At 41.5% G+C, this 24,359-nt stretch overlaps 2 protein-coding genes and 1 long non-coding RNA gene across 5 annotated transcripts in view; 2 read left to right on the plus strand and 1 right to left on the minus strand.

The window, feature by feature from the left end:
- The window catches only part of NCAPG2 (non-SMC condensin II complex subunit G2), a 41,973-nt gene extending 35,768 nt beyond the window's left edge, over nt 1-6,205 (plus strand). For all 3 annotated transcript variants that reach the window (XM_068174377.1, XM_068174386.1, XM_068174370.1), the window contains exons 26-28: nt 1,671-1,768; nt 1,988-2,090; nt 5,975-6,205. In XM_068174377.1, the coding sequence (XP_068030478.1) occupies nt 1,671-1,768; nt 1,988-2,090; nt 5,975-6,026 (253 nt within the window). In that variant the 3' untranslated portion in view covers nt 6,027-6,205. The remainder of the gene's footprint in view (nt 1-1,670; nt 1,769-1,987; nt 2,091-5,974) is intronic.
- Nucleotides 6,206-6,485: 280 nt separating this feature from the next.
- LOC137463294 (uncharacterized) lies at nt 6,486-7,501 on the minus strand. Its single transcript, XR_010993873.1, has 2 exons — nt 7,170-7,501; nt 6,486-7,082 (listed from the first exon to the last, which is right to left on the minus strand). It is a non-coding gene; the product is annotated as an uncharacterized lncRNA (long non-coding RNA).
- A 14,607-nt stretch (nt 7,502-22,108) lies between these two features.
- PTPRN2 (protein tyrosine phosphatase receptor type N2) overlaps nt 22,109-24,359 on the plus strand; it is a 633,132-nt gene continuing 630,881 nt past the window's right edge. Inside the window, exon 1 of the mRNA XM_068174516.1 lies at nt 22,109-22,379. Coding sequence (XP_068030617.1) covers nt 22,256-22,379 — 124 coding nt within the window. The 5' untranslated portion in view covers nt 22,109-22,255. The remainder of the gene's footprint in view (nt 22,380-24,359) is intronic.

Below are 24,359 nucleotides of genomic sequence, written 5' to 3' on the forward strand. Positions count from 1 at the left end.
TCTCTTATTTTCAGCGCTAACCAGTCAGTCTCTAGCACTGAATTTCAATCTCCCTAGCAGTGATAATACTAGGAGGCTTGGCAATATCTGTCCAATTGTGCGAGTATCCTTCATTTTATTAGGGAACTATCTGTATAGGAACCAATTCCTTACCTCTGAACCTTATATGTATTTTCAAATAGCTTATTGTTCTGTTTTATTTTATCTTTGCCTGCAGGCTCATGTGACACTTTCTCAGAGGGAGGTGGAGAAAGGCAGCTTCAGTGAGTCTTGTTACAGGTTAATGAAATTCCAGTGTTCCTTCATGGAGGTTAAGAGTGTGCTTAGTGACCCAAACCATGATAAAAGTGAAGTCAGGACTCTGATCCCAGTACTGTCCATTAGCAATTTAACAGCAAGGTGAAATAGGATCAGGGCTTGGTCACATTAGTCCACAATGGTACAAAGAAACTGAAGCAATGCATGAGCAACTTCATAATGCTTATTTCTGAAGCTAAAGATTTTTCATCTTTCTCAGCTCTTAGAAGCAATATTTGAATTTCTGCAAAATGTTTTTACTGAATTGGTTCTTAACTGCATATTTCATTTTGGTATCTTAGCACAATAAAAGCCTGAAGAACAATTGAAGTCAGAACTGGCAATGTATGATGTTCAGTTTTCATAACAGATAATAGTATGGCTACAGCTTTTTTGAAATCTGTTAGGGAAGGTTTCTGTAAAATTCTGCTCTCACTTTTCCCTTTAGTTCTTCACAGAGCATTTTGCTTTGTGCTCTGAGGAGTATCAGGATTATGGATCTCTTCCACCTCCTGTTTTATCCCTCTTGTTCTTTTATTTTTCTCTGGTTTTGAGAATGCTTCTGAGTTAAATTTGGGTTTTTTACCACTAATGACCAGTTAGTTTCCATTCTGTGGTATTGACTTATTCCCTACTGCAGTTTAGTTTGGTTGCTGGACCCCATCTGAGACTCTAATTTCATTTTTCTTACCTTGACATAAATCCCAAAACACCACTAGAGTTTGCTGGTAATACTTTCATCTCTTGCTAGAAGTCACAAAATCTCTTAAGATACATATTGACTTAGTATTTTACAAGGAGCTGCTCTCATGGTTCTGTTATTCTGTCCATAGTTTCAGTAACTAAGATGTTGCTGGAAGTGTTTCAGAGCATTGTTTAGTTATAAATTATCGTCACTGGGTTGTAATTGGAAAAAAAAAATCTATTTTAATGTTTATGAGAAACACCTTTAAGGTCAAAATGTTAATTAAGCCTGAGTAGGTACTAGCAAACCAATAGAGTCATAGAATATATTTTTTCAAACTTTAGTAGAAATTTGAGTTAGAAATTTCAGTACAAATTCTGTGGATTAAATTCCAGTAGAACCAGTAGTTTTTTCATGGATTGACTTTCCAAAAATATACCACAAACTCTTCACTTCTCTTAACAGCCACTTTTTCTGTTTGCAGACTTTATTTTCTTCCCAAGCAATTTACCATGCTTTGATATTCTCAGATCCAGAGGCAGCACATAGTTTTCAGTTACCCAGTCACACTGCTTTGTCCTGCATGGTATCTTGGAAGCTGTGGTGGCAAACTAGCATAATTACAAACATGTTCTGTTCAGTTCTGTTTTGAAAGAAATGTGGTTTATAACATTTTTTTTTTCCTTAGGTCAATTTTAAATGAATTAATGGAGTGCATTCTCTCTGAAGAAATTGAAGGGATTTTTAGTCTAACTGCTACTGTCTGCATTGTGATTATAATTAAAGGTCAGTTAAAACATTTTTGTACTCTTTCCATCTTTCTTTTTATGTGCTACATTGAAATACACAGTAATTAATCCAGGACAGTGAAAAATCCAATTTAATATCTAATCTTCCATTAAGCAGTCTTTTATGTTTAAAGTTATTCTCTGAAAATATGGAAGGGTGGGGTTGTTTTTTAGTAAATGATTACTTTTGTCCAACATTTCGGCTCATTTCAAATAGGTAAATACAAAACTTCACTTCTGAAGGATATTGCACCTGCCATTCAGAGGAAGCTAATAACATGCAAGGATGCTGCCACAGGAGAATCCAGCAGCACTGAAAGGTGGGTGTGCTGTAGGAAAGGAGCACTGAGTGCTCCTATCCCTTCTCTGCAATAATTGGCTCTCTTCTGTACTTACATAACACTGTTAGAGTGTTCTGAGTGATTGATGGCAAGTTTTAAAATACTGGGGGGGAAAGTGGGAGGTATTGAGCCCAGCACAGTATTTAATTTCCTGCCCTTATATCTGCTGTGATTGCAATCTTTACATACTTACCTTCGGGCTTTTTTCATTTAATTTGAATGTGTTATCACTTGATCCTGTATATTGCAGAATTCATTTCTGAAATCCAGGTCTGTTTGCATCAGGGACCGAGCAAAGCAAATAGTCCAGTTGCTATTTCTTATTACTAGAAGATTTTTCTCCCACTTTGGCATTAGGCATAGGAATCCAAATCTATGCAGGCAGTAAAAATTTAACTGAATATAACAATGTCTTTGAGACCTTTCCACAGGTGGTTATATTTTGCTCTTTTTGTTGAGGGGGGATTTCAAGTGTCATATCTTGTGTATCTTTTGTGAAAAGTTTTTTGCAAGTGATTGGCTGCATTGTATTTGCAATCAGTTATCTCAGGCCTGTCGAGAGAATCATGATGAATACTTTAGCCTTTAGTGTCTCAAACTTGCTTAAGTCTTAAAATTTGTGAGCATCTGATTTCTGCCTAGTTATTGAACTGCCCATGGAATAAAAACGTGTGCAAAGGAGATGTTATAAGCACAAATACAGAATGTGAAGAAACCAGACTGGGGTTATGGGTATTAATCCAGAATTACTGAGAAAGTTTGCAATGCACCACAGAGGTCTGAACATGCAGAAGCCCTTGCAGTCTTTCATTCTTCAAACTAGTGATCCTTAACATTGAATCAAACAATGGATGTAGAATAGACAGACTTTAAAATAAAGAAACCAAACCAGAGACTCCCAAACAAGCCAAAAAGCCCATTGTATCAGAACCTCATTGTATAGGAGCTTCATTTACTCAACAGTTTCTTGCACAGCTCTCCTAGCCTGAGCACACATCCCCGCTGTGCTCTTCTTATGGATCCTTGGCCTGAGGATGTGCCAGGCACATTGTTCCCTGGCATTTTAGTGACTTGACATAGACATTGGTGGCTGAGCTGTGCCTCCATCCAGAGGATGCTGCTCTGGGTCCCTCCCAGTACCTGGAAGAGGCCTGCAGGAAAGCTGGAGAGTTGCTTAGCTGTGAACAAAATGTCCTTTCGTCAGGAGCTAGCTTAGAAACAAAATCAAACACAAATAAACAAAACCCCATTCTTTTCCCCATGAAATTACTTTATAATGGGTTGCCAAGTGTCCTACTAAAATATTTTTAACAATAATAATAATAATAATAATTATCTGGAAAATAAGGAGACCAGCAGGGTATTGTGTTTCAGTTTGCACTTCTTCTAATCAAGACAGTAGAAAAAGCTGTGAAATTAAAGTGAATCTTAACATGATTAAATAAATAGGCACATTAAAGTGAATAATTGCTGCCACTTGAGAGCACTAGTGACTATAAATTTCAGTGAGAACACAGATAATTGCTTTATGAATCTATATGATTGTCTCTGCCCAGTGAACTGGGACAAATCAACCTGCATGTTGGCACAGATGAAGAGTATAAGATGCTACACAGTGTTTTAATTTCGTGATATATGAGTGGCTACCTGTGTATAATGCCAACCCAGAAGGCAGTTGCAGACAAAATTCAGGGGTTAGGGATATGAATATGATAATGGAAAGATTTTTTTCTGTGAATTGAAATTGCACACCATGATAAAATTCAGAAGCTATCATAGAGCTTTGCTGAATTAGGGGGGATTTCATATTTGTACAGTTATGCTGGGGAATTTTTCCCTCCAGAGGAGTAAAATAATTGATGCTGGAAAGAGGTTTGGAGGAAGTTCTGCAGTGATCAGGTTTTGCACGATGAATTGAAGTGTGTTTGCAGTCTCACGCCAAGACAGAACGTCAGACTGGGCCGGGCCTCTGGTGGCTTCTGATGTGCCATTTGTAGTGCTCTGCTGCTTGTGTGCTAATGTAACTAAAATGTGATGACACATGGTCTAAAGCATGCCCTATTGTTTGTAAACTATTTTATCATCCTACACTCTGCTTACCAAACACCAAATTTTAGTTGTGGTATGCTGCAAGCTAGATCTCTGGTCATTAATTTGAAGGCAGTCCTCTAACACACATTACTGTGCTGCTGCTGGGTAAAATACTGGGTTTTAACTCATTCTTAATAATATTACTATTTTTTGCTTCTGAATGCATTATCTCCTAATAACTCCTTGAGGGATTATTTTATTCACTACCCAGGTGTACCAGGAAATGGTGACATTCTTTAATTTCCCAAGAGAACTGGCATTCTGTGCCAGCATCTTAACTTCAGACTTAGGAGTAATCTCTTACATATTAGCAATGAAAGAAAAAAGTAAAAAAGCTGTCTGGTGTGGTAATTAAGGTGCTGCCCTTATACAAGGAATTGGTGCACTAATTCAGAAGCAAAACTTTTCACTGCAATTTACTTCTGCCTCTTCAGCTGAGCTAGTGGTTTCAGATAGTCCTGTGGGTCTGTATTTTAAAAATGCTGTTCAGCGCATTTAAAAATTCTGGGCAACATACTGTGTACTGAGAGAATTTCCTCAAGAGTAATGGCATACATATTAGTTTATAAAATGCAAATATTTATGCCTAACAAAAAATGCAGATAAAGCTGTCAAAGCAGTCGTTTGGAGGCTAGAGAAAAATTTCTCACATTCTGTAAAACCTAATGTGCTATAGGATAATAACTTTTACTTAATACTGTGTATTTACTTTATTTAGCATTTTGATATATGAATATTAGAATTTAAATTTAGTTAATGGCTGTGCTGAAATATTTTTTTTTAGTATTATCATTTAGCTAGTTCCCAAATTCTTAATGCGCTCTCATTGCATCTGTAAATTATGGCTCTTGAATTGTTTTGGTGTATAACTCTGGGTAAGATTTCTCTGCCTCCCATCTTTAAGTTCCCTAGAAAGGTACTTGGTAAAACTGACTTAATCTTGTCCATTGGAGAGGAGCAGAGTTATCCCAAGTGATGGCTTTTGGCCAACGTGCCAATGGTCCCACATTACAAATCCATTGGGTTTTTAGCCTTAAACTGTAGGGAAATAAAATTTCTACAAAGCAGCATTGTGCCTTAACTCACAGAACTTAACTAATTATCCTGATTCTGTAGTACCTTGTAACACTACCTTTAGTTGACACTGGAGTTTCATCCTGGCTTAAAGGCTGTGGCACTGCAGAGAGGAGTGTGAGATTAGAGATCAGAGTCAGAGCGGGACTGAGAGGCGTGTGAAGGCAGCTCGAGGAGGCAGCTGCTAATAAGGAAAACATCGAAAGCTCAGGCTTGGAAAAAAGTTGTCATGGGTGAGAAGAAAAATTATAAGGGCTGAAGAGTGAGGAAGAAATCAGGAAAGTAAAAGAATGAAAAGTGGTCTTAGAATGAATTACCTGTAAAGGATTTCAATGTTTTGTTTGAACAATGTTTTGTTTGAACAGTAGAGTAACAATGCGGTGCAGAAAACGAGTGGGTTCTTTAACTAGATGATGAAATATTAGAAAGTGTGCTTGAATTGACATATTAATTTAAACTGGTTCGCTCTTTGTTATTCTAAAGACAGAGATGATCAGGAGAAAAATGGAAAAGTTGAAAGAAAAAGAATCCAGCTATTTCAAAAATAATTTGTAAAGGCATTTTAATAAACTAATATGGACTAACTGGTCAAAGAAATAATGTGGTAGCTGTACTCCAAATAGAGAATCAAATAGTGGAGGATTGATTTGGCATTTAGCATTTCTAATTCTGTTATGCATTGTTTTATGGCATTTCAGATTCCTGTATGAATCATCTCTGAAAATTTTGGATGAGTTTTTGAATCCTTGACCACGCAGAAGCTTTTGTCGTGAAAATTGAGAGATGTATTGCTTTGTAAAAAACTTAACTTGTAAACTTGTGAATTGCTTAAGATTGTTTTCTGTTATTCTGTACATTTAAAGCGAGCAAAATGTATAAAAGTGTGTACAGACATTATGTAATAGTAAAGATTTTTCAACAGCTGCAAAGGGGTTGTTCTGTATACAAATGTCTTCTTGGGGGGAGTGTAAAATCAGTATTTTTGTATCTTTGTTTTTGTAAAACAAATAATAATTGTATCATAGATACTCTTGAGACTGAAGTTGCATGTAACCTCAGTTCCTGGGAGGACTGGAGCATATTCCTAGGGGTTATGGAAATGAATCTTATTTTGAAATATGTGAGAGTCAAAATGATTGAGAATAGCCACCATGGCTTTACCAGTGGCAAACTCTGCCCAATGAACCTGACTTCCCTCCCTTTTGTAGAAGAAGAGACAGCACAGCATGTCCTGTTTCCTATCCTTGGCAAAGACTTTTACACAGTCTTACACAGTATCCTTACAGCCAAACTGGAGAGAGATGGGATGGATGGGTAGACTTGGAAGATGAGTGGAAAACTGGCTGGACCATCAGAGTGGAGGAATAATCTGCTAAGGAGTGAGATTGGCACTGCTGAGGGCAGGCCCTGCTGCCGGGGCAGGTTGGTGACAGGGTGAGCAGCAACCTCGGACTGATGGCAGATGACAGCAGCTGGGAGCCATAGCTGACACCAAGGGGCATCTCCTGATGTTCAGCAAAGACCTGGAGCTGATGGGACAAATCCTGCACCACCCACACAGGCACCTGCATGAGGGCAGCTTCCTGCTGCCTGCACCTGCCTGCAGGAGGATAAAGGAAAGACTTTCCCCAGAGATGAATGAAGGAGAATGTGAGGCTGCAGAAACAACTTGAGCAAGAAAATTTCTTGTTGGACATGAAAAACTATCATTATGAGAGGGAAATGGAACCGGAAGAGGTTGCTCAGAAAGCCTGTGGAATACCCATCCTTGGAGATGTGCAGAACTTGGATGACAAGGAGAGAGGGCTCTGACCTTCCATGGTGTTACAGCTTTGGAGTTAACCCTGCTGAGCTGGGGATTGGACCAGATTCTCCCCTGAGCTTCCTCATAACTTGAATATTCAGGTGATTCAGTGCCCAGTACACTGCGGGGAAATGTCTTAACTATTAAACATAGGTTTGAGTAATATATAAATTGTTTTGTATTTAGCTATTTTTAAAAATTATAGCTAGTTTGATCAGTTAGTACTAACGATGCAGATTATGCAGGCACCTAAGACACTTATTTTATTTACTTCATGCAAACAGATGTTTTCCCCATGATGCCTTGTGAAGGCTGACCTAGAATAGAGACTAGACATTGTTAAAGGAATAAAGTAGACATTTATTAAAAGGCCTCAATGGGTACACCTTGGGCAGTACAAGTGCTCAGCCAGGGCTACACCCAAGATGAACCCAGAATGGTTACAAATTGTGAAGAAAAGAGATAAAAATAAAGGGAAATAAAACCACCCAGCCAGTCCCTGGGCAGTGCCCTCCCCACAACCTCCCCCCCAGTTTATTGCTGATCATGGTGCCAGATGGTGTGAGACATCCCTTTGGTCACTTGGTGTCCCCTATCCCAGCTGTGTCCTCTCCACATTCCTGGTGCACTCCCAGCCTCCTTAGGGGTGGGGTGAGAAGCAGAGAGGCCATGATGCTGTGTAAGCAGTAGCTAAAACATCCCTGTGTTATCAGCACTATCTCCAGCACAAATCTGAAATACAGCCCTATACCAGCTACGGTGAAGGCATTCATCTCAGCCAGAACCGCAGTTCCTGATGCTTTAGCTTTGTCTGGTTTAGGAGATTGAATAGGAATCTCCAGAAAATGATTCAGCCACAGACCAAAGTCACACCCTCCAGCTTAGACCTGGAGGCCTGCACATGAAGCTCTTGGCTATCTACAATTAAGTGACATAATTCTCAGGGTGGGCCTGTGCCAATGGCTATTGAATCTCCAGTGTTACTGAGTGGCACTGACACTGAAGTTAACCAATCTGGCCAAATTAAGACAGGCTCTTCATTCTTGATGAAGATTTGTGCAAAGCTGTACCTCCTGTCTGTCTAAACAAGCATCAACTCTGCTGGTTTTCTTTCTATGGTAAGAGACTGTAAGGTTTTTTCAATATCTGCTGTCAGTGCAAACATCAGACCCATACCTAGGTTGATACATAAAATTTCCTTACTGGATAAAACCTGTTTTACCTGGAATGTTGATATTTAAAAGCAATCAGTTCTTAATAAACTGGCAGGCTTTGCAACAGGATAGTCAGTGTGTGCATGGATTCATGAGTTCCAGATTTGCCTCATCCACAACAGTGGCCTGACCAAAGGAACTAATGCTGCACCAGCAGGTAGCTGCAAATCTGCCAACTGTTTATCTATCAGCATCTTTATAAAAACAGTGTTCTTTGGCCTTCATTCTTCTACATCTGTTAACAGGCAGGTGTTCTGGTAATGACCTTTTAAATCTTCTGATTATACAAATTACTCAATGAATATGTAAATAAGTTTCTTTTTTCTGCTTCTCATTCTCTCAGTATTTGCTCATATCATTAGATTAGAAAATAATCCAATTTTACTGCCTTGTTTTTCCTCAGTGTATAGTTTTGGTTTTTTCCTGGAATTCATGGTACAGATGCAATAGCCCTGTCAGCTAGGAAGGAAATAAAGGCTATTACATCAACTTAAGAAATATGTAGATTTCCTTTAAAGAACTCGGAGGTGATACTGCTAGGTAGGGTAAAATATTTAAAGATAAACCTTTGTCTTCCTGATGGCTGGTACTCAAGTGATTCTTAAGAGAGTTGAAATAATTTTCTGTTAGTCCTGCAGCTGGAGAATGTATTTCAGCTCAATTTCTAGTCCAGCTCTACTAAACTGCTCTGCCATGAAAAATCATTGGCTTTCTGCAACACAAATAAAGGTGTTGGCATTCCCTGAGTCAAGGTCTGTAGCAAGCACATTAAAGTCTGTCAGGGTTTTCTCCTTAGGCCTTTATGGCAAATTTCACAAGAATATTGGAGGAGTTCTATGTTTCATTTGCTATTCTCATTGCAAACCTTAATCTTGCAAAAATTTAAATCTACATTTTCCTGTTTGGAAGAGACAAATAAATAGGACATTTCTTAAGCCGTTATCTTTTGTAAACCTGTAAAACAGATTTGTTTCATCTTCTTAATCAAAAGTGCTGTTGGGGAAGAGGTTCTGTTCTTTGGGTATGTTTGAAAACTTGCCTTAATCTTTGAGATCTGTTCAGCTTTTTGAAGAAGTTGAACTTGACTTTGATTAATAAAATTGCATGGAAAATGAGCAAGAAAACAAGTCTATGACACTCCTTTGGGCACTGGCAGGTGCTGGTGATGAAGACCGCCCGCAGGAAGAAACGTTCTGTTGTACCTGTGAGGGCCATGTCAGGAGCTCTTCCCTTTGTGCGTATGCATTCAGGATCAATGAGACTGAAGAAAGCAAGAACTTTAAACTACTTTCAGTAATCAACACTGTTTGTAAGGACTTGGGCCCTTTTTATAATGACAATGTTCATTTGCTTTGTTGTCTGGAAGGGAAGCAAAGCCCTGCATCTGCCACCTATCACAGCTTCAACTTGTGAGCTAAGGAAAACCAGGAGAAATTCTCAAGCTTCTTCCTTAGCAAATAAATGTCTTCAGGTATGGGTCCAAGCACACAAACCTTCAGAATAGCCAGGGAAGTTAAAAAAAATCCACCTTGCACCTGTTTACTTCATGAGAGCTGCAACTTGCTTTATATCTAAGCTCCCATGGGCTGCTCTCAAGTGTTCTGAGGTCATTTGACTTTCAGAAGGAAATCAGACTAATTCTGACAAAATCTTTCACCTTACCTGAAGGATGCCTGGTGACGGACACTCCTGATAATGACTGTGATGTGAAACCATGACACACAGCAGTGAACTTCCCATATTCTTCGCTGATCTGCTCCAGTGTCTTGCAGACCAGGACCATTGCAGAGTCCAGCTGTGCCTGTGCCAGGAGCCCCCGTTGTGGCAGCTGCCCATGTGTGAGAGAACAGCATGGCTTAGCACTGGCACCTGGACAAGCAGCTGGCCAAGGGCAGCTTTCAGCCACAGCTGCAGAACTTTCCACTGGAGGCCAGCAGTTCTTCAGGTTCATTAAGCCCTTGCAAATAGGCACAGATCTTGCCTAATCTGCTCTGGATAAGAATTCTTGGTCTTGCACTCTGTGTGGCTGCTTGTCTGAGCATGACCTGAGGCAAGAGCCCCAGGCTTCCAGCAGTGCTGTAGCTTTGGCTTTCATTTACTCAGCAGTCACTGGGGGTGTTTTCACTTGGTTAGGGTGTTCAGCATAGATGTGTTCTGGGTCTTCTCTAATCAGAGTTCTTTATCTCTCCAGTTACATATAATGGTTCTAGCAAAGTTGCAAAAAATTATTTGCTGTGGCACTCCGTAAATTTCACTCTCTGTTGTATCTGTCACCACTGTTTGAAAACAGTGTGGCAGTAGGAGTTCTGTTTCTTTTACTTTGTTACTGCTCATAACTCTAGTAAGCAGAAGCTGTTACCAATCTTTTTCTCTTCTGTCGTTCTTTTTAACCAGTGGACCACCTTTTTCTTAGAACTTGGTTCTCAAACACATGATGTAACAGTTGTTTATTTCATGGTGCTTACATTACTTAAGATGACAATTTTCTAGATTCTTCCTATGTAGAATTCTAGTATATTGTTTTATACTCTGTCAACTTGTCCCAGTTTCAAATATATGTTCAAACTTTATTAGTTCATGCTTAATTTTTGTGCTGTCATTAATGAAAATATTAAATAAGATGCTGTTCCAAAACATCATTAGTAATTACTTTTCAGCTAATTTAGTTCCTTCTTCCGTTCAGTTGGTTCCTTACCCATCTTACTACACCTACAATAAATCTTTGTCTTGGGTTAATACATTTTTATTATGCTGCAGTAGCAGATGCTCTGCTGTAAAGCCTTACATTTTAAGCAGGTACATTTTAGCAGTTCTTGCTGGAGAGGTACCTGAATCCTGTGTGACCCCATGCCCACATCAAAGGACATAGAGGATAGAGCCAGCCCAGCCTCCTTCAGAGTTCTCTGCAATGTGCAATGATGTGTGCTTCCTGCCTTCTGGGGTAATTATTAAACATTTAGATAAACTGTTTGTGTTAGCTCAGCTTCCATCTGAATAAAGAATATTGATTTGGCTTTTGGTTTTTTTGTCGTTGTTTCCTACTGTTGACATCCTTACTTACCCATTGCCTAAAATTGTACCTGAGCACAAGCTTCTTAGTGAGAAATTCAGGCTTCATGCACAGGCCTTTCTGAAATCTTGTCATGGTTATTAAAAATAGATGTTTGCAACTTTATTTTCTCAGAACAGCCTCTAAAGGAAAAATACAGATGCAGTATGACTGTCCTGCATTGAAGGAAAAGCTCCTTTGACAGGATAGGCTCCTTTTACTGATCACACTGCCAAAAACTGTGTCCTTTCTTCCACCGTCCTCCATGCTGGACACTACCAATACACAGGATAATGAAAAGGCTTTTACTCTCAGTATTTTCTCAGTTCTGCACAAAGAGAAGTTCTAAGGCTTGTTCTGTATTTAAAAGTGGTCCTTTATTAAAGGGGCTCATACTTCCTGACAAGAATTGTTGCCTTTCTCTTCTGTCCCGTTTCCCTCTCATGGGCTGCTCTCTTGGTCTGCAGGACGGTGGTTTCCATGGGTCTCTCCCCCCACGATGTGTAAAACACTTGTTTGCCAGTGCCTGAGCTGGTCACTGGGCACAGCAGATGAGTTTGCCTTATGTACAATAGCTGCTGGGAAATGTGCAATGACCACAACAACCTATATTCATACTCAAAGACTGTAGCAAAAATGTCTGAGATGGACACTGCATGGTGCCCTCTATGTCCCAAGAATCTGATTTTTAAATGAAAGAAGTCAAAGGTGGGTTTACCATATTCCAGATCAGATTTTTTTTCCTTTTGTGTCTCCTATTTTGTCTCCTATTGTCAGAATTTTAAAAGTTAATGTTATGCTAGGGCTCCAAAAGAATACAAAACCAGTCTACGTGCCATGAAATTGAGAACTGTTTGATGCAAGAAAAAGCTCAAGGACCTGATTACAGCCTCCTTGTTCCCTGATTTGATCTACACTGGAATTGACAGCAAACTTTGGTTCCTAAGCCATCCATCACAGGTCAGCCAGCCTCTGGGGGATTCTTATCTTCCCAGTTGACATCACAGAGCCTTAAACTGCCTGAGTAGCACATAGAGATCAGGGAACCTAGCCTGCAGATTTTAATTTATCAGTGGATCATGATGCATTGATTGAATGCTTAAAAGCAGGCCTGTTCCAGGGTGATCTAATATTAGAAAGCACTCTGTGCTATCTGATGAGACTCTCCTGGGCAATTAGCACATCTGAACAGGTGTGATGCTTTTGACTCTGGAAATAAACTGACTGTGGAAAAAAATACATGGAACCATTTTTTTTTTGTTGGTTGGGGTTTTTTAGTTTCTTTTTTTTTAATTATAGTGAGAGAGAAGCAATTTTTTTTTTTTCATAAACCTATTTGTGAAGACCATCTTTGTTCTCTTGGCTCTCAAGCTTCCTGTTGCAGTTCCAGTTTAGGACAGCTCTTTTATCTCTAATTTTATTCATCTGCTAATGAAAGAAAATGCCAGTTACAAGTTTATTTTTGTCTTGGTATTTTTTCTAATTGTGTTTAATGTAATTCTTGCCAGTAGAATTTTGTGCCTTTACCATTTTTTCACTATGATTTTCCTTTTTTCATTGGCAGCCTAGGAGATGAAATGATAGAATATTAAGTATCCATCACACACCTTGTTCTCTTGTTCATCTGTTTGTGTACCTCTTCGTTGTGCACAGTAGAAACTCTCACACAGAGCAGAAAAGTTCGTGAGAAATGCCCAGCCTAGGAGGGAGATTCCCTAGAGAAGCAAGTAGGTATTTTTGTTTGGTTTTTGATGCTCCATTGGAACACTCTGAACTACAACAGGGAGCAACAGGAGGGCTTTTAAAGTAGTGATTCAGAACAGAAAAAGAGCCTTTTCTTTTCTATTATTCAACTTTTAATACTTTCTGCAAAACCATGACTGTTCTCAACATAATCTTGTACTTGCAGAGACACATAATGTAATTTCAATGTAGTCTAAACAATGTTCCTCTCCCCAGCTGTCATTACCATGAACTTTCCCTATCTTTTTTTTTCAGATCACAGCATATTCTCAAAAAATGACCTTCCTTTAAAAGAAATGCATCATAGGCCCAAGCAGTCTTGAACTCTGAGATATCAGAATGCTTTCAGCAAGACTTCCTATTTTTTTAACTAGAAATTATGTGCTTATTTTGTTTTTTATTCATTTTTAGCTATTCAAAATAACCTGTGACAATAAGCATTGTTATAAAACTGCAGTGAAAAGGATCTGAGCTCAGTTGCTCCTGCTCCATTCTAGGTTGCTGTCTACCATATCGGTCAATTCTACATTTCTTTTACAGTGTACCAGGAGGAAAATATCCTGAAGCTTATAGACACACAGGAGCTATGGCATATATTCTAACCTCTGGGCAACCACCAGGTTTGCTTCTGTGTTTTACAGTAAGCAGGACTGTGGTTCCTGGATAGAACATTGAGGATGAGCTTACCCCCAAGGCAGATTGTCTCTAGTAACAGGCAGCTAAAGTGAGGCAGAGACGCTGGAGAAAATAATGGAGGGGAGCACAGGTAACTTCTTGACAATTTGCTGTCCCACACTTCCTTTCACCAGCACAGCAAGAGGATGAAAAATGCAAGAATCTGCTCTTTGTGTTTTGTGAAACCAGATCCTCCCTGGTATGTTTTCAAGATGAGAGGAATGGCCTCAAGCTGTGCCAGGTGAGGTTTAGATTGGATATTAGGATCACTTTCTCCACTGAAAGGGTGGTTAAGCATTAGAATAGGCTGCCCAGGGAAGGGATGAAATCACCATCTCTGAAAGTGTTCAAAAGATGTGTGGACGTGTCACTTGGGGACATGGTTTTGTGGCAAACACAGGGTTGCTGGTTTGACAGTTGGATTCAATGATCTTGGAGGTCTTTTCCAACCTTAAAGATTCCACGATTCTTTGAAACCCATAAAGACATGGTTTAAGAGTGTTATTAGAGCTGAAAAGTCAGGCACTCAAAAGTCAAGTGAAGACGTACACAGCTTAAATCTCTCCTGTGATTATGTGTCAAGTGACACATCTTCAGTCACATTAAGAGAAGTTACTCATTCCACACGAACTGTTCCCCGTACCTGCCCTATGGATCATGCAAACCCCTGGCTGTTGATGACACAGCAAATGGTCAGTGCTTCTATCCCCTCATGGTTCAGCACGCAGCTCCACACTGAGGCTGCTGCCTGCTGTGCGTACCCAGCTCCTGCAATGGCATTACTATGGCACTACTCACAGCAGTCCCAGAATTTCACAGTGATTCATGTCTCTTTCCAGCTCCCTGTAGGTTTACTTATCATTATCTTAAAAATGCACAGTGACACTAAAGTAAAAATTTTCCGTGGATTTTCTTCCTTGTTTGCCAGATTATAACACTTGTTGCCTCTTGGCACCCATCTCCAGCTGTGGGTGCTCAGCACTGGAACCAGGCTGCAGGTTCTGAGTCAGGTACAGCAAGTGGGGGACCCATAATCAGCTTCAATCAACTACAGGCCAATTCTTTCAGAATGACAAAGTGCAGTAATCTCATTCATCCTTTAATTGAGTACAAGAGGAGTGGGTATCCCAGGGGATTAGTTACTTGTAAAATCCATTCACCATGTATCAACTTTTACAAATTAGCAAAGCTGGATGAAAAAAGAATTTTTAAACTCCCTCCCATTAAAAGAACCGAATTAATTTAAAAAATTGTCTCCCTATTGACATTTCAAATCAATTTTGATCAATGGCAACCAAATCTAATTATTCATTGCACACCTAAGGGTTTCAAGAAGGTTTTGAAAAACAAGAACTTATTATCAAAAAACATCACAATGTCTAATCCTCTCACTTGGATATCCCATCATAGTGTGCTCAGACAGCAATTTTTTAAGCTGTGCTGAGGCCTCTAAATGCCCATGAAAATCAGCAGAGATTCATGTGGTTTTGTTTTAAAATCTGTCTCCAGAGACTACAAAATTGGCAAGTCCCAGTTCAGCCTGTGCTGGACCGAGGTGACAGTGGGTATTAGCAGGAAATACAGCCTTTCTCAGTGAAAAGGGACCAGCTCCAGAGCACCTCAGTCACCTGTGCTTGCTCTCACAGAGGCCATCCCTCTCTTGGGGAAGCCCAAATTCCCTTTTATAGCTTGACACCAATATAAAGCTGTCAGAATGGCCTCAGAGTTGGATTCATCAGTTACCGTAGCCCTGCCTCGAGACACCAGGGGTCTGTTCTTCACAGGTTCTGGACATCCACACATTGTTACTTCACTCCACTTTTGCCTTCTCTTCCAACAACTTCTCACCAGCAGCTTCAGCAACCTTTTTTCTGTAGGTATCACCATCAGTGGTATTTGAACAAGTCAGCTAGAATTTTAGATGAGTCTTAAATGAATTTGGGTTCAATCCAGACCTGCAAATGCCTACATTAACAGAAGCTGCTCTCTCCAGCATCCCTAGCAAACCAGCAGGAGAGATTATGGAAATTTTCCTCACACATGCACACTGAAGTGACTGGTCTGTTACCAAGGCTTCTTACAGCCTTGGAAGTCAGCCCTGAGCACTCATATACAAAGATGTTTAGGTCTTCAGTTAGTGTAAGTCACATCTCCTGCTATTCTCACTGGTAATTTTCTCTAGCTACATTTCATCTCTTAGGCCTTGTACATCTGACTTTAGGCTCATTTCCAGAAACACATAAAAAACCATTATCATTCAGTTACAGCACAGGGAATAAAAGATGGGCTCATATCTTAGCAGTCATAACTAAAATCAACCTACTTTTTTGTTTTTTGTGTTTTTTTTTTTTTTTTTTTTTACTTTTTAAACTTCATCAGGCATGCACTTGTACAGTTCTCTAGAATTTCTCCTTCTGGCTCTGTATTGAACTCCTGTTCCTCAGTGATGCTGAAATATCTAGAGTAAAACTTTTAGTGTGCACCAGAGCAAAGGCATTTTCTAATACAGTATTGGAAACAAGAAAAAAAGCTTTAAAATAGCTGTGAACAGCCAGACAACATCATTCTTAGATATAACAGAATTGCTATGATATTCATAAAGTTAATCATAGCACTATCTTCCATCAAGCAGTCTGATATTTTCTAGACCCTGCAAATATTTATTTTCATGCTAAACTGTATTCAGTAAGAATTCATTAAAACATTTCAAAGGCTCTGCTAGTTTTATAGACATTAAATAAAAAATACTGAAAATCGGTAATTTCTGTATCAAATGCTAAAATCCTCTCAAATACTTTTAATTACACTATTAATTATTCAACAATTGAAAAAGACCACAATCACTGCTGATATGGCCTTGGACTATACATTTTCACACCAATTAAAGACTGTTCCCTTTAGGAGCTTTCTATTTCTTTGTCCTAAAACTTTGTCCCTGAATTCAGAATACAACCACCAAACTTTAGAGATTTAAGTGAGTATTTATACTGTTAAGGAGAGAGTGGTCTTTAGGTCTCAGTAATCCAGGCTTCTGTAGAGTTTCTCATGCTTTAAACACTCTTATTGTCTTAGGCACTGGATGGTTTTTTAGACATATTGTTTATAACTACTGCAAAGTAAAGTCTTTCCTTCTTAATTGCTTTAAAGTATTCACTATTTAAATTCTATATTTATAAAAATATGTACATGGAATAAGTTATACATTTTCTTTTACTGAAAGGATCAAATACACAAAGCTGTATAACCACACCTGTACTTTTTCAACACACATGAGTAAAAGTAGTTATTGGTTAAGTGCATAGTACAAAATTTCTATTAAACTTTCTTGTTTTTTTTAATACCAAGGGCTATAACAGTCTCTGCAATACAGTTGCAATACCCCCCTTCACATATTTTGAATATAAATCTTGTGACTTTAAACTTTTCATCAACAGTAGTGACCAAATGTAACTAAAATATGCCAGGATATGAACGTGTGAACAGTTCTGCAGTCACTGTTTGAGTGTCTCTGCAAGATCACCCTGAAGAGTGCCCGGTGCATGTCAGCTGCCAGTGCAGAGTTTATGACTGCTCACACCAACAACCTGCAAAGTGGCAATTGGTGCTGCTCCTCCTGTAACCATGGCACCCCAAGATGTGGCTCTGGAGATGGGTTTTGTGGCCTCATTTTTCACAGTCTTGTGAAAGAAGTCCTCAAATGACACACAAGGTGCAGGAGGGTCACTGCTGCTCTTTCTGCCCTCAGAAAGGTGTGGTGAATGTCACACGTGCATCAGAGACTTCAAAATCTCCCTCAGTGTCTGTAGATACATCTACAGGCTTTGAATATTTTACCTACCTCCTCTCAAGCCAGAACATGGAAATAACGAAGCAGTACAAATTCTGTCTTTTCTGAGCACAGATACAGCACAAGCCTCTCTATCTCTTTCTCTCTTCTTTCACCCTTAACCCCCAATACATATTAAAGCTCTACCAAGATATCTAGGTTACTGAATCTGAGAGATAAACTGCCTGATAGGTATTGTTCCCTGTGGACTTTGGGCCCATTAGCAGGACAAATGATCTGCAATTAATGTGCTCAGAAGTCTTGATTTGGGGAGGGGGGGGTGGAGGGGACAGGGGGATGAGAGGAAGAAAGAAAATGAAGAAGGTAATTTTATTTTTTTTTTTTTTTCTCTAAGGGCTTGTTTGTTTGTGCAGGTAGAGTGTATTTAGCATAGCTGGAACTGACCTTTTGTTCAGGCTCTTCTTTATACTTGGATAAACGGACAAATAGCTCCAGGATCCTTGGATGAAACATGCACTTCCATCCAGTAAAAATATACAATTTCTACAATCACACAGGTGTACCTATGCATATAAATATAATTCCTGCTTGAAATTAGAAAATAGACCTGCAAAGGCTTTCAAAGACAACCTCAGTAACTAAGTACACAGTAAAACTCAGATGTTACCTTTGTGAGGTAAGTTCTAATACTTAGCCTCTAACTATCCTGTATTATTTAAATTCTTGTATTTCTATTAATATCACAATTATTTACAAATTGATAAGTATTAAGAGTATTTTCCCTTTGTGTTTCTTTATGCCTAACTTATTCTCTGGCAATATTCTACTCTGACTGAATCCTGTGTTTGTCTTTTACACCCAATCAATGTCTACTTTTTGTAATTTTGGCACTTTTTGTTCTTACATCTCTAAAAATTTCTACCACTAACTCAATTTCCAGCTGATTAATTAACTACTCCTAATATTTCATTCTAAACAGTAATAAATCAACAAAAAAAATCCTACAATGATCTTCTTGCCTCTCCCATGATAAACTACTACCTAAAAGGTCTTTTCTAGCATGGACATTTGCTTTTAATATAATCTTGAATGGCACAGTGAAATTGAGAGAGGCTCACCTAAATATCCAGTGGTTAGTTCATATCTTTGAATCAACCAGAGCAAAAATTTGACCCTTTAAAATACCAGGCCACACAGGTGTCCTGGCTACTGGGCTAATTAGCCATCCTGGGATCATTTCTGGTCCCTTCTGGATCTCTTTTCCTAGCCCTCACTAGTGGATTTTTTGATTAAAACAAGTATATTTCTCATGAAAAACCTTAGTCAGACAACACAGCATTTTCAAACAGAAAAGTGTTCCCTTGAAAAACTCCTGCTCAGCTGTGGTTGCCATGGATAAGGATGTAAATCTCTCACATGCATAAAATCATATAGATTATCCAGCTCTCCTTTTACTTTGCCTAGCATGTTTTTCACATCTAAATGGGCATCATAGAAAGACTTCGCTCCAGCAATTAAGGACATGCTAAACCTCAATTTGTTGGACTGGATTTTCACTGGGCTGAATTTTTCAGTTCTGTAATTCCCAATGCCATTCTTTCATGAAGCCTCACACTCACCTCCAGACACACTAGCAAGGGAGAGCTGATATTCTACCCTACCATTCAATATCTTTAGAATCCCTTACCAAAAAGATTTAAATATGCCCTTACAGAAATAATTTGCTGATACAGTTCTTACAAAACTACCAAGTCCTACAGTTCTGTTTGAGCCCCACAACATCCCTGACTTCAGGAATGGAGTAATTTCTCTAGTCTTTCTAGAAATTTTCACAAATGACTCGCACACTTTAGGATTTCTTTTTCCACAGTTCAGAAACTTATTGAAAACATGATAAGAAAAACCACAATTATAACAACCTCACAAGGTTGGTAGACCTAAACATGGATGCTTAATTTATTATATGAACTATTGAAAGCCTTGGCACTGATAATTGTCTTGATAAAATGACTGTGAACCAGCAAGGAAGATGCATGTGACACGTTATTTACACTGTGATACTCTTTTTCATCTATTTTGCACATGGACTCAAGCCTTGCAGTTTTTACACTTCATTAACAAAATTCATTATACCTAATAGACACTACTTCATTCTGTCTGCTCCTGGGGCTTTAAGACAGATCTGTGTATCTTTGTTAGGTGAAGTCTACTACAAAACTGTAAAATACAGCCAAGCTGGGAATGCCTTGCACTTCCCAGTCCTGAGAATTGCTACTTGAGTTATCTCCAAATGCCTAATTCACCTACTGATTGACTCTTTACTCTTTCCTTGACACCTGACTCCTGTTTTTACTGGATTAGTATATTCTAGGATTTCTTTCTGTCCTCGATGAATGCCCTTTCTTGTCCTGATTTTTCACATTGCTTCAAATGCTTTTGAACAAATGTCGTTATTTTGCTAATCCTCTGCACGAAGTGGCTATGAGAATTTTAATTTCCTCTTAAAATCTGCATAGTATTTGATCATAAATTCACAGGAACTATGCAAATCATTCCTTGCAGAGCTGCACCGATTCCCAGTAATATCACTGCTATTTTGTATTTTGACGTACAGCTTGTTCTCTCGCTGTGCCTGCCATTTGCTGCTTTCTTACCTTCAGTTGTTTTGCAGTTCTCTGCTAATTCTGATGACCTTTTTCCTTGTTCCCACTACTAGCTTTTAAAGCCAGATGGTTTGCATAACCCATGAGAATATACTAATTTATGTTTCAGCACTTTCATTTCTCATCTTGTCCTTTCCACAGAATTCTTTTCCCTCCTTTTTTGTTTCTCTTTTTTTAGCACTCAGATTTCTCTCAGTGTCGTCGAAATTGATTTTTCTGAGGTAAAGGATTTTGGGTCAGTGAAACCACTGTCCTGCAAGACATAAAAAGTCATGTAACAGACCTCAAGAGCAGAAATGTTTGAAAAGACCATCCAGTATCAATGCATTTTTTTGAAATTTCTGTTTTCTGAATCAAGTATTGCCCTTTTTTGCATCTGAGTCACCAACCTTAACCACAAAGGAAAGGACTTTGCACCAATTCTAGAAGCAATGAGGTTTTTTTTTTTTCCAGCACAGAGGTTCATGGTTTTCCCACAGAGCAAAACTGAGAGGGCAAGAGTTGTCAGCAGCTGTCTGTAAGTGCCCCTTGTTCTCTCCATGAGCTCCCACCCAGGCCCCTGCCCCAAGCCTTGGGAGTGAGCAGGGAGGAAGGTCTCTGCTCTTCCAGGGTTAGTCTCTTCTGTGGACTTTTGTTATTTGCTTTTCTGCTCTATGGCAAAGGCACTTCATGTACTAAAAGTTTTACTCTTTTTAAATACCTTGAGCATGTCTCAGTCTGGTTAAAACCAGAGATGAAGCATGTCAGGTATAGTTAGAGCTGTTTACCTGAAGGATGAAGAAGGTCATGGGAATCTTGAACTTCAGAGAGGAATAAAGTAGATGTTTAGGTGAGTGACAGAGGAGGCTGGGACCAACATCATAAGGTATGGCATGGAGCTGGCTGTCCTGGCCAAAAACACATCCCCCTGAATGGGGACATGGCACCTGTGCTGTGTCACCTTGGTGGCTGTGACTGCTCCGTTAAAGGCTGAGTATTGCTACAGTGAATTTGTGAGAAAAGGAGAGCCTGTGAACCAGGAGGGACTCCATGAGCTTGAGACTCCCCATCCCTCCTCGCAGCCTGGACTGATGCTCCCACTTGCAGAGTGATTTGAGGACAGGAGGGGGAGGATGAACATGTCACACATGTGTATGTCTCCCAGGCGAACTCACAGAGGTGTTTACCTGAAGGCTCTTTAAATCCTTTGGAATAGGCAGTAATTTTCTGTGGAGAAAGCCTTGATACACAAACAGCTGCTGAGGAGACCACAGGGAGGATCCACTCAGCTGGCACATGTTTGAGGACAAAACTTTGATAGGGTGGACTGGTTTCACAGAATCCCAGAATTTTTAGGGTTGGAAGGAACATCTGGAGATCACCTTGTCCAACCTCCCTGCCAAAGCAGAGTCACCCGGAGCAGGTGACACAGGAACGTGTCCTGTAGGGTTTGGAATGCCGCCAGAGAGGAGACTCCATGACCTCCGTGGGCAGCCTGTTCCAGTGCTCTGACACCCTCAACGTAAAGAAGTTCTCCCTCTTGTTGAGGCGAAACTTCTTGTGTTTCAGTTCATGGCCATTGCCCCTGTACGGCTCCATTGTCTCCCCGTACAGGTGTGTGAAACAAGCACATCCACTCCCTTCCCATGCCCAGCCATCTTTACGGGGGCTGCCGGCGGAGACGGGCAGGATCCCGGTCTCCGCCAGGGCCGGTGAGGGCGAGGTGGCCAGGGGAGCCGCAGGGCTGCCCTTGCCCGGGGGAGCCCCAGCGCTGCCCTTGCCCGGGGGAGCCCCAGCGCTGCCCTTGCCCGGGGGAGCCGCTTCCCCGCGGTCCCGGCGGGGCGGGCAGGGCGGAGCGGGCGGCGGGGAGCGCTCCCCCCTTCACGGCTGCCGGGCGGGCCGGGGCGGGGCCGGGGGCGGGCGGCGCTGGTCGCTGTCCTGGGTGTTGAATCTGCTGCGGCTGCCGGAGCCGGGGAGCGGCCGCGGGAGGCACAGGGCGGGCGGGCGGCATGGAGTGAGGGCTGGCGGCGGCGGGCAGGGGAGCGGGGCATGCGATGGGCCAGGCATGATGGGGACGCTCGGCTCCGTCCTTCCGCTGCTGCTGCTGCTGCTGCCGCCGCCGCAGGTGCTCGCCGCCGCCCCGCGCATCCAGCCGCCGTCCGCGGGGGCCGCCGCCGAGGCGCGGATCGGTGAGTGGGGCCGGGGCCGGGGGGCGCGGGGCTGGGGGGAGCGCACCCCGCGCTGCTGCCCGGCAGCTTCCCCGCAGGCAGCTCGGCAGGGCCCCGCGGCCGCGCCCGCACGGCGGCCGCGGAGGGGCCCGTCCCTGTCCACCGGCTCCGGATAAGCGGCCCCGTCCGGCCGTCCCTGTCCACCGGCTCCGGATAAGCGGCCCCGTCCGGCCGTCCCTGTCCACCGGCTCCGGATAAGCGGCCCCGTCCGCCCGTCCCTCTCCACCGGCTCCGGATAAGCGGCCCCGTCCGCCCGTCCCTCTCCACCGGCTCCGGATAAGCGGCCCCGTCCGCCGGTGCCTCCGCACCGCCTCCCGCTGCCCGTGCCCGTCCCTGGTCTGTCAGGACCCGCTCCCGGCCCCTCGCACCCCTGCCCCCGCCGCTCCGCCCCAGCCCCTGCCCCCGCGGCGTGTCCCGTCTCGGGGGACCCCTCTGCGGGCGGCTCTCACCCGCTGTCCCCGCATGCTGCAAACTTCCGCCAGGGCTCACGGGGCCCCTAAAATCGAGGTTCGCCGGTGGCGAGTCCCCGAAAATGCTTCCAGCCTGCACATATTTAACCCTTCTCCCGGTTTGCTGGATTCAGCTCACTGAACTGCCCGTATATTTCAAGGAGACAGGAAATCTCCGGGCCACAATCCCCCAGATGCAGCCTCTGCTGGAGTCCCCCCTCCAGCTCGTGCTGCTGGAGGTGGAAGTCAGCACTGGCTGCGGGTTAAGGCTCTTTCAGAGCTGTCAGAAAATCCCCGGTGTGGGCCATTAAACAGCCGCTTTCTGTTGAGACATTGTTGACCGACCTCTTCTTCATTTAGAAGGTACCATCTGCACTAAACATCCCCACCTGGGAAGTGACCCACACCGGCATGAAGGGACCCTGAAAACAAACTCTATCTGTTTCGAATCGATGCAATTCTCCTGTGACACTCTCCTTGGCAGTTCTTTCCTTGCATTGAGACCTTCAGCACTGTATGCTCACCTGAATTGTCTATTAATATTAATATCTATTAAAATAGTCATCTTACAGTATCTTCCCAAAGCTCACTTTAAGTCAAGAATGTCATGACTAGGAGAATTTTGTATTTTTTCACATTTTAATATCTACCTAGGATGGTTATGGAGATCAGAGTGAAAGCTAAACAAACTATCCCTAAGAAATCTTTTTCTAAGACAAAAAAATTAAATTCCTTTAAGAAACAAACAAACAAAAAAAAAAGCCTTCCAGAGGAATATTGCTGCAGTTTTCCTCATGTACATTCTGTTTATTTAGAAGGAATTAAAATCAGCTGACCATGTTTATAATGAGGCTTCAGCCAAGTGGCAATAAAAATGAACTATTATGCTTGCTATAGTGAAGGTAGTGATGCAAGATTTTAAGGAGAAATGGCTAGGACTGGATTTATCCATCTCTCCTCTCTCCTGGTTGCTATAGATATAGACTGTTTCTCCTAATCTGCTGAAGAGAAAGCTTGCATAAAACTATTGCAAGTAATAGCTGTAATTTTTACCTCTAATAATGCAAAGCCTGCACTGTGCTTTCAAATAGTCAGATTTCGATTCTCTCCCCCTATACAAAAACTGCAAATCAGTTTGGGTCACAGAGTGTTTTTTCAGTTTGTTGCAGCTGAAACACAGAAACAATGTGTGTGTTTGTTACTTCCCTCCAGCTTCCCTGTGCTCCTGCCTCGGCAGGGATCCCTGCCTGCCAGCTGAGGCTGTCCTTGCATGGAAGGGACTGGGGGAAGAGCAGCCTTGATTTTACACTGTGAATCTGCTGCTCTGGAGGTATAATTTGGCGGCATTTCAACGGCAGCAAGACAAACTGAGCCTCCCTATTTCTTGCTGGGATAGGGACCTCACTGAGATGTCAGGGATCTCTGTGAAAGATGGGAAGGGATTGATTGTGTTTGACAAGATGCAGGACAATGTTTGCATTGCTCAAAGTGA

This window comes from Anomalospiza imberbis, chromosome 1 (assembly GCF_031753505.1).
Source record: "Anomalospiza imberbis isolate Cuckoo-Finch-1a 21T00152 chromosome 1, ASM3175350v1, whole genome shotgun sequence".
NCBI lineage: Eukaryota > Metazoa > Chordata > Aves > Passeriformes > Viduidae > Anomalospiza > Anomalospiza imberbis.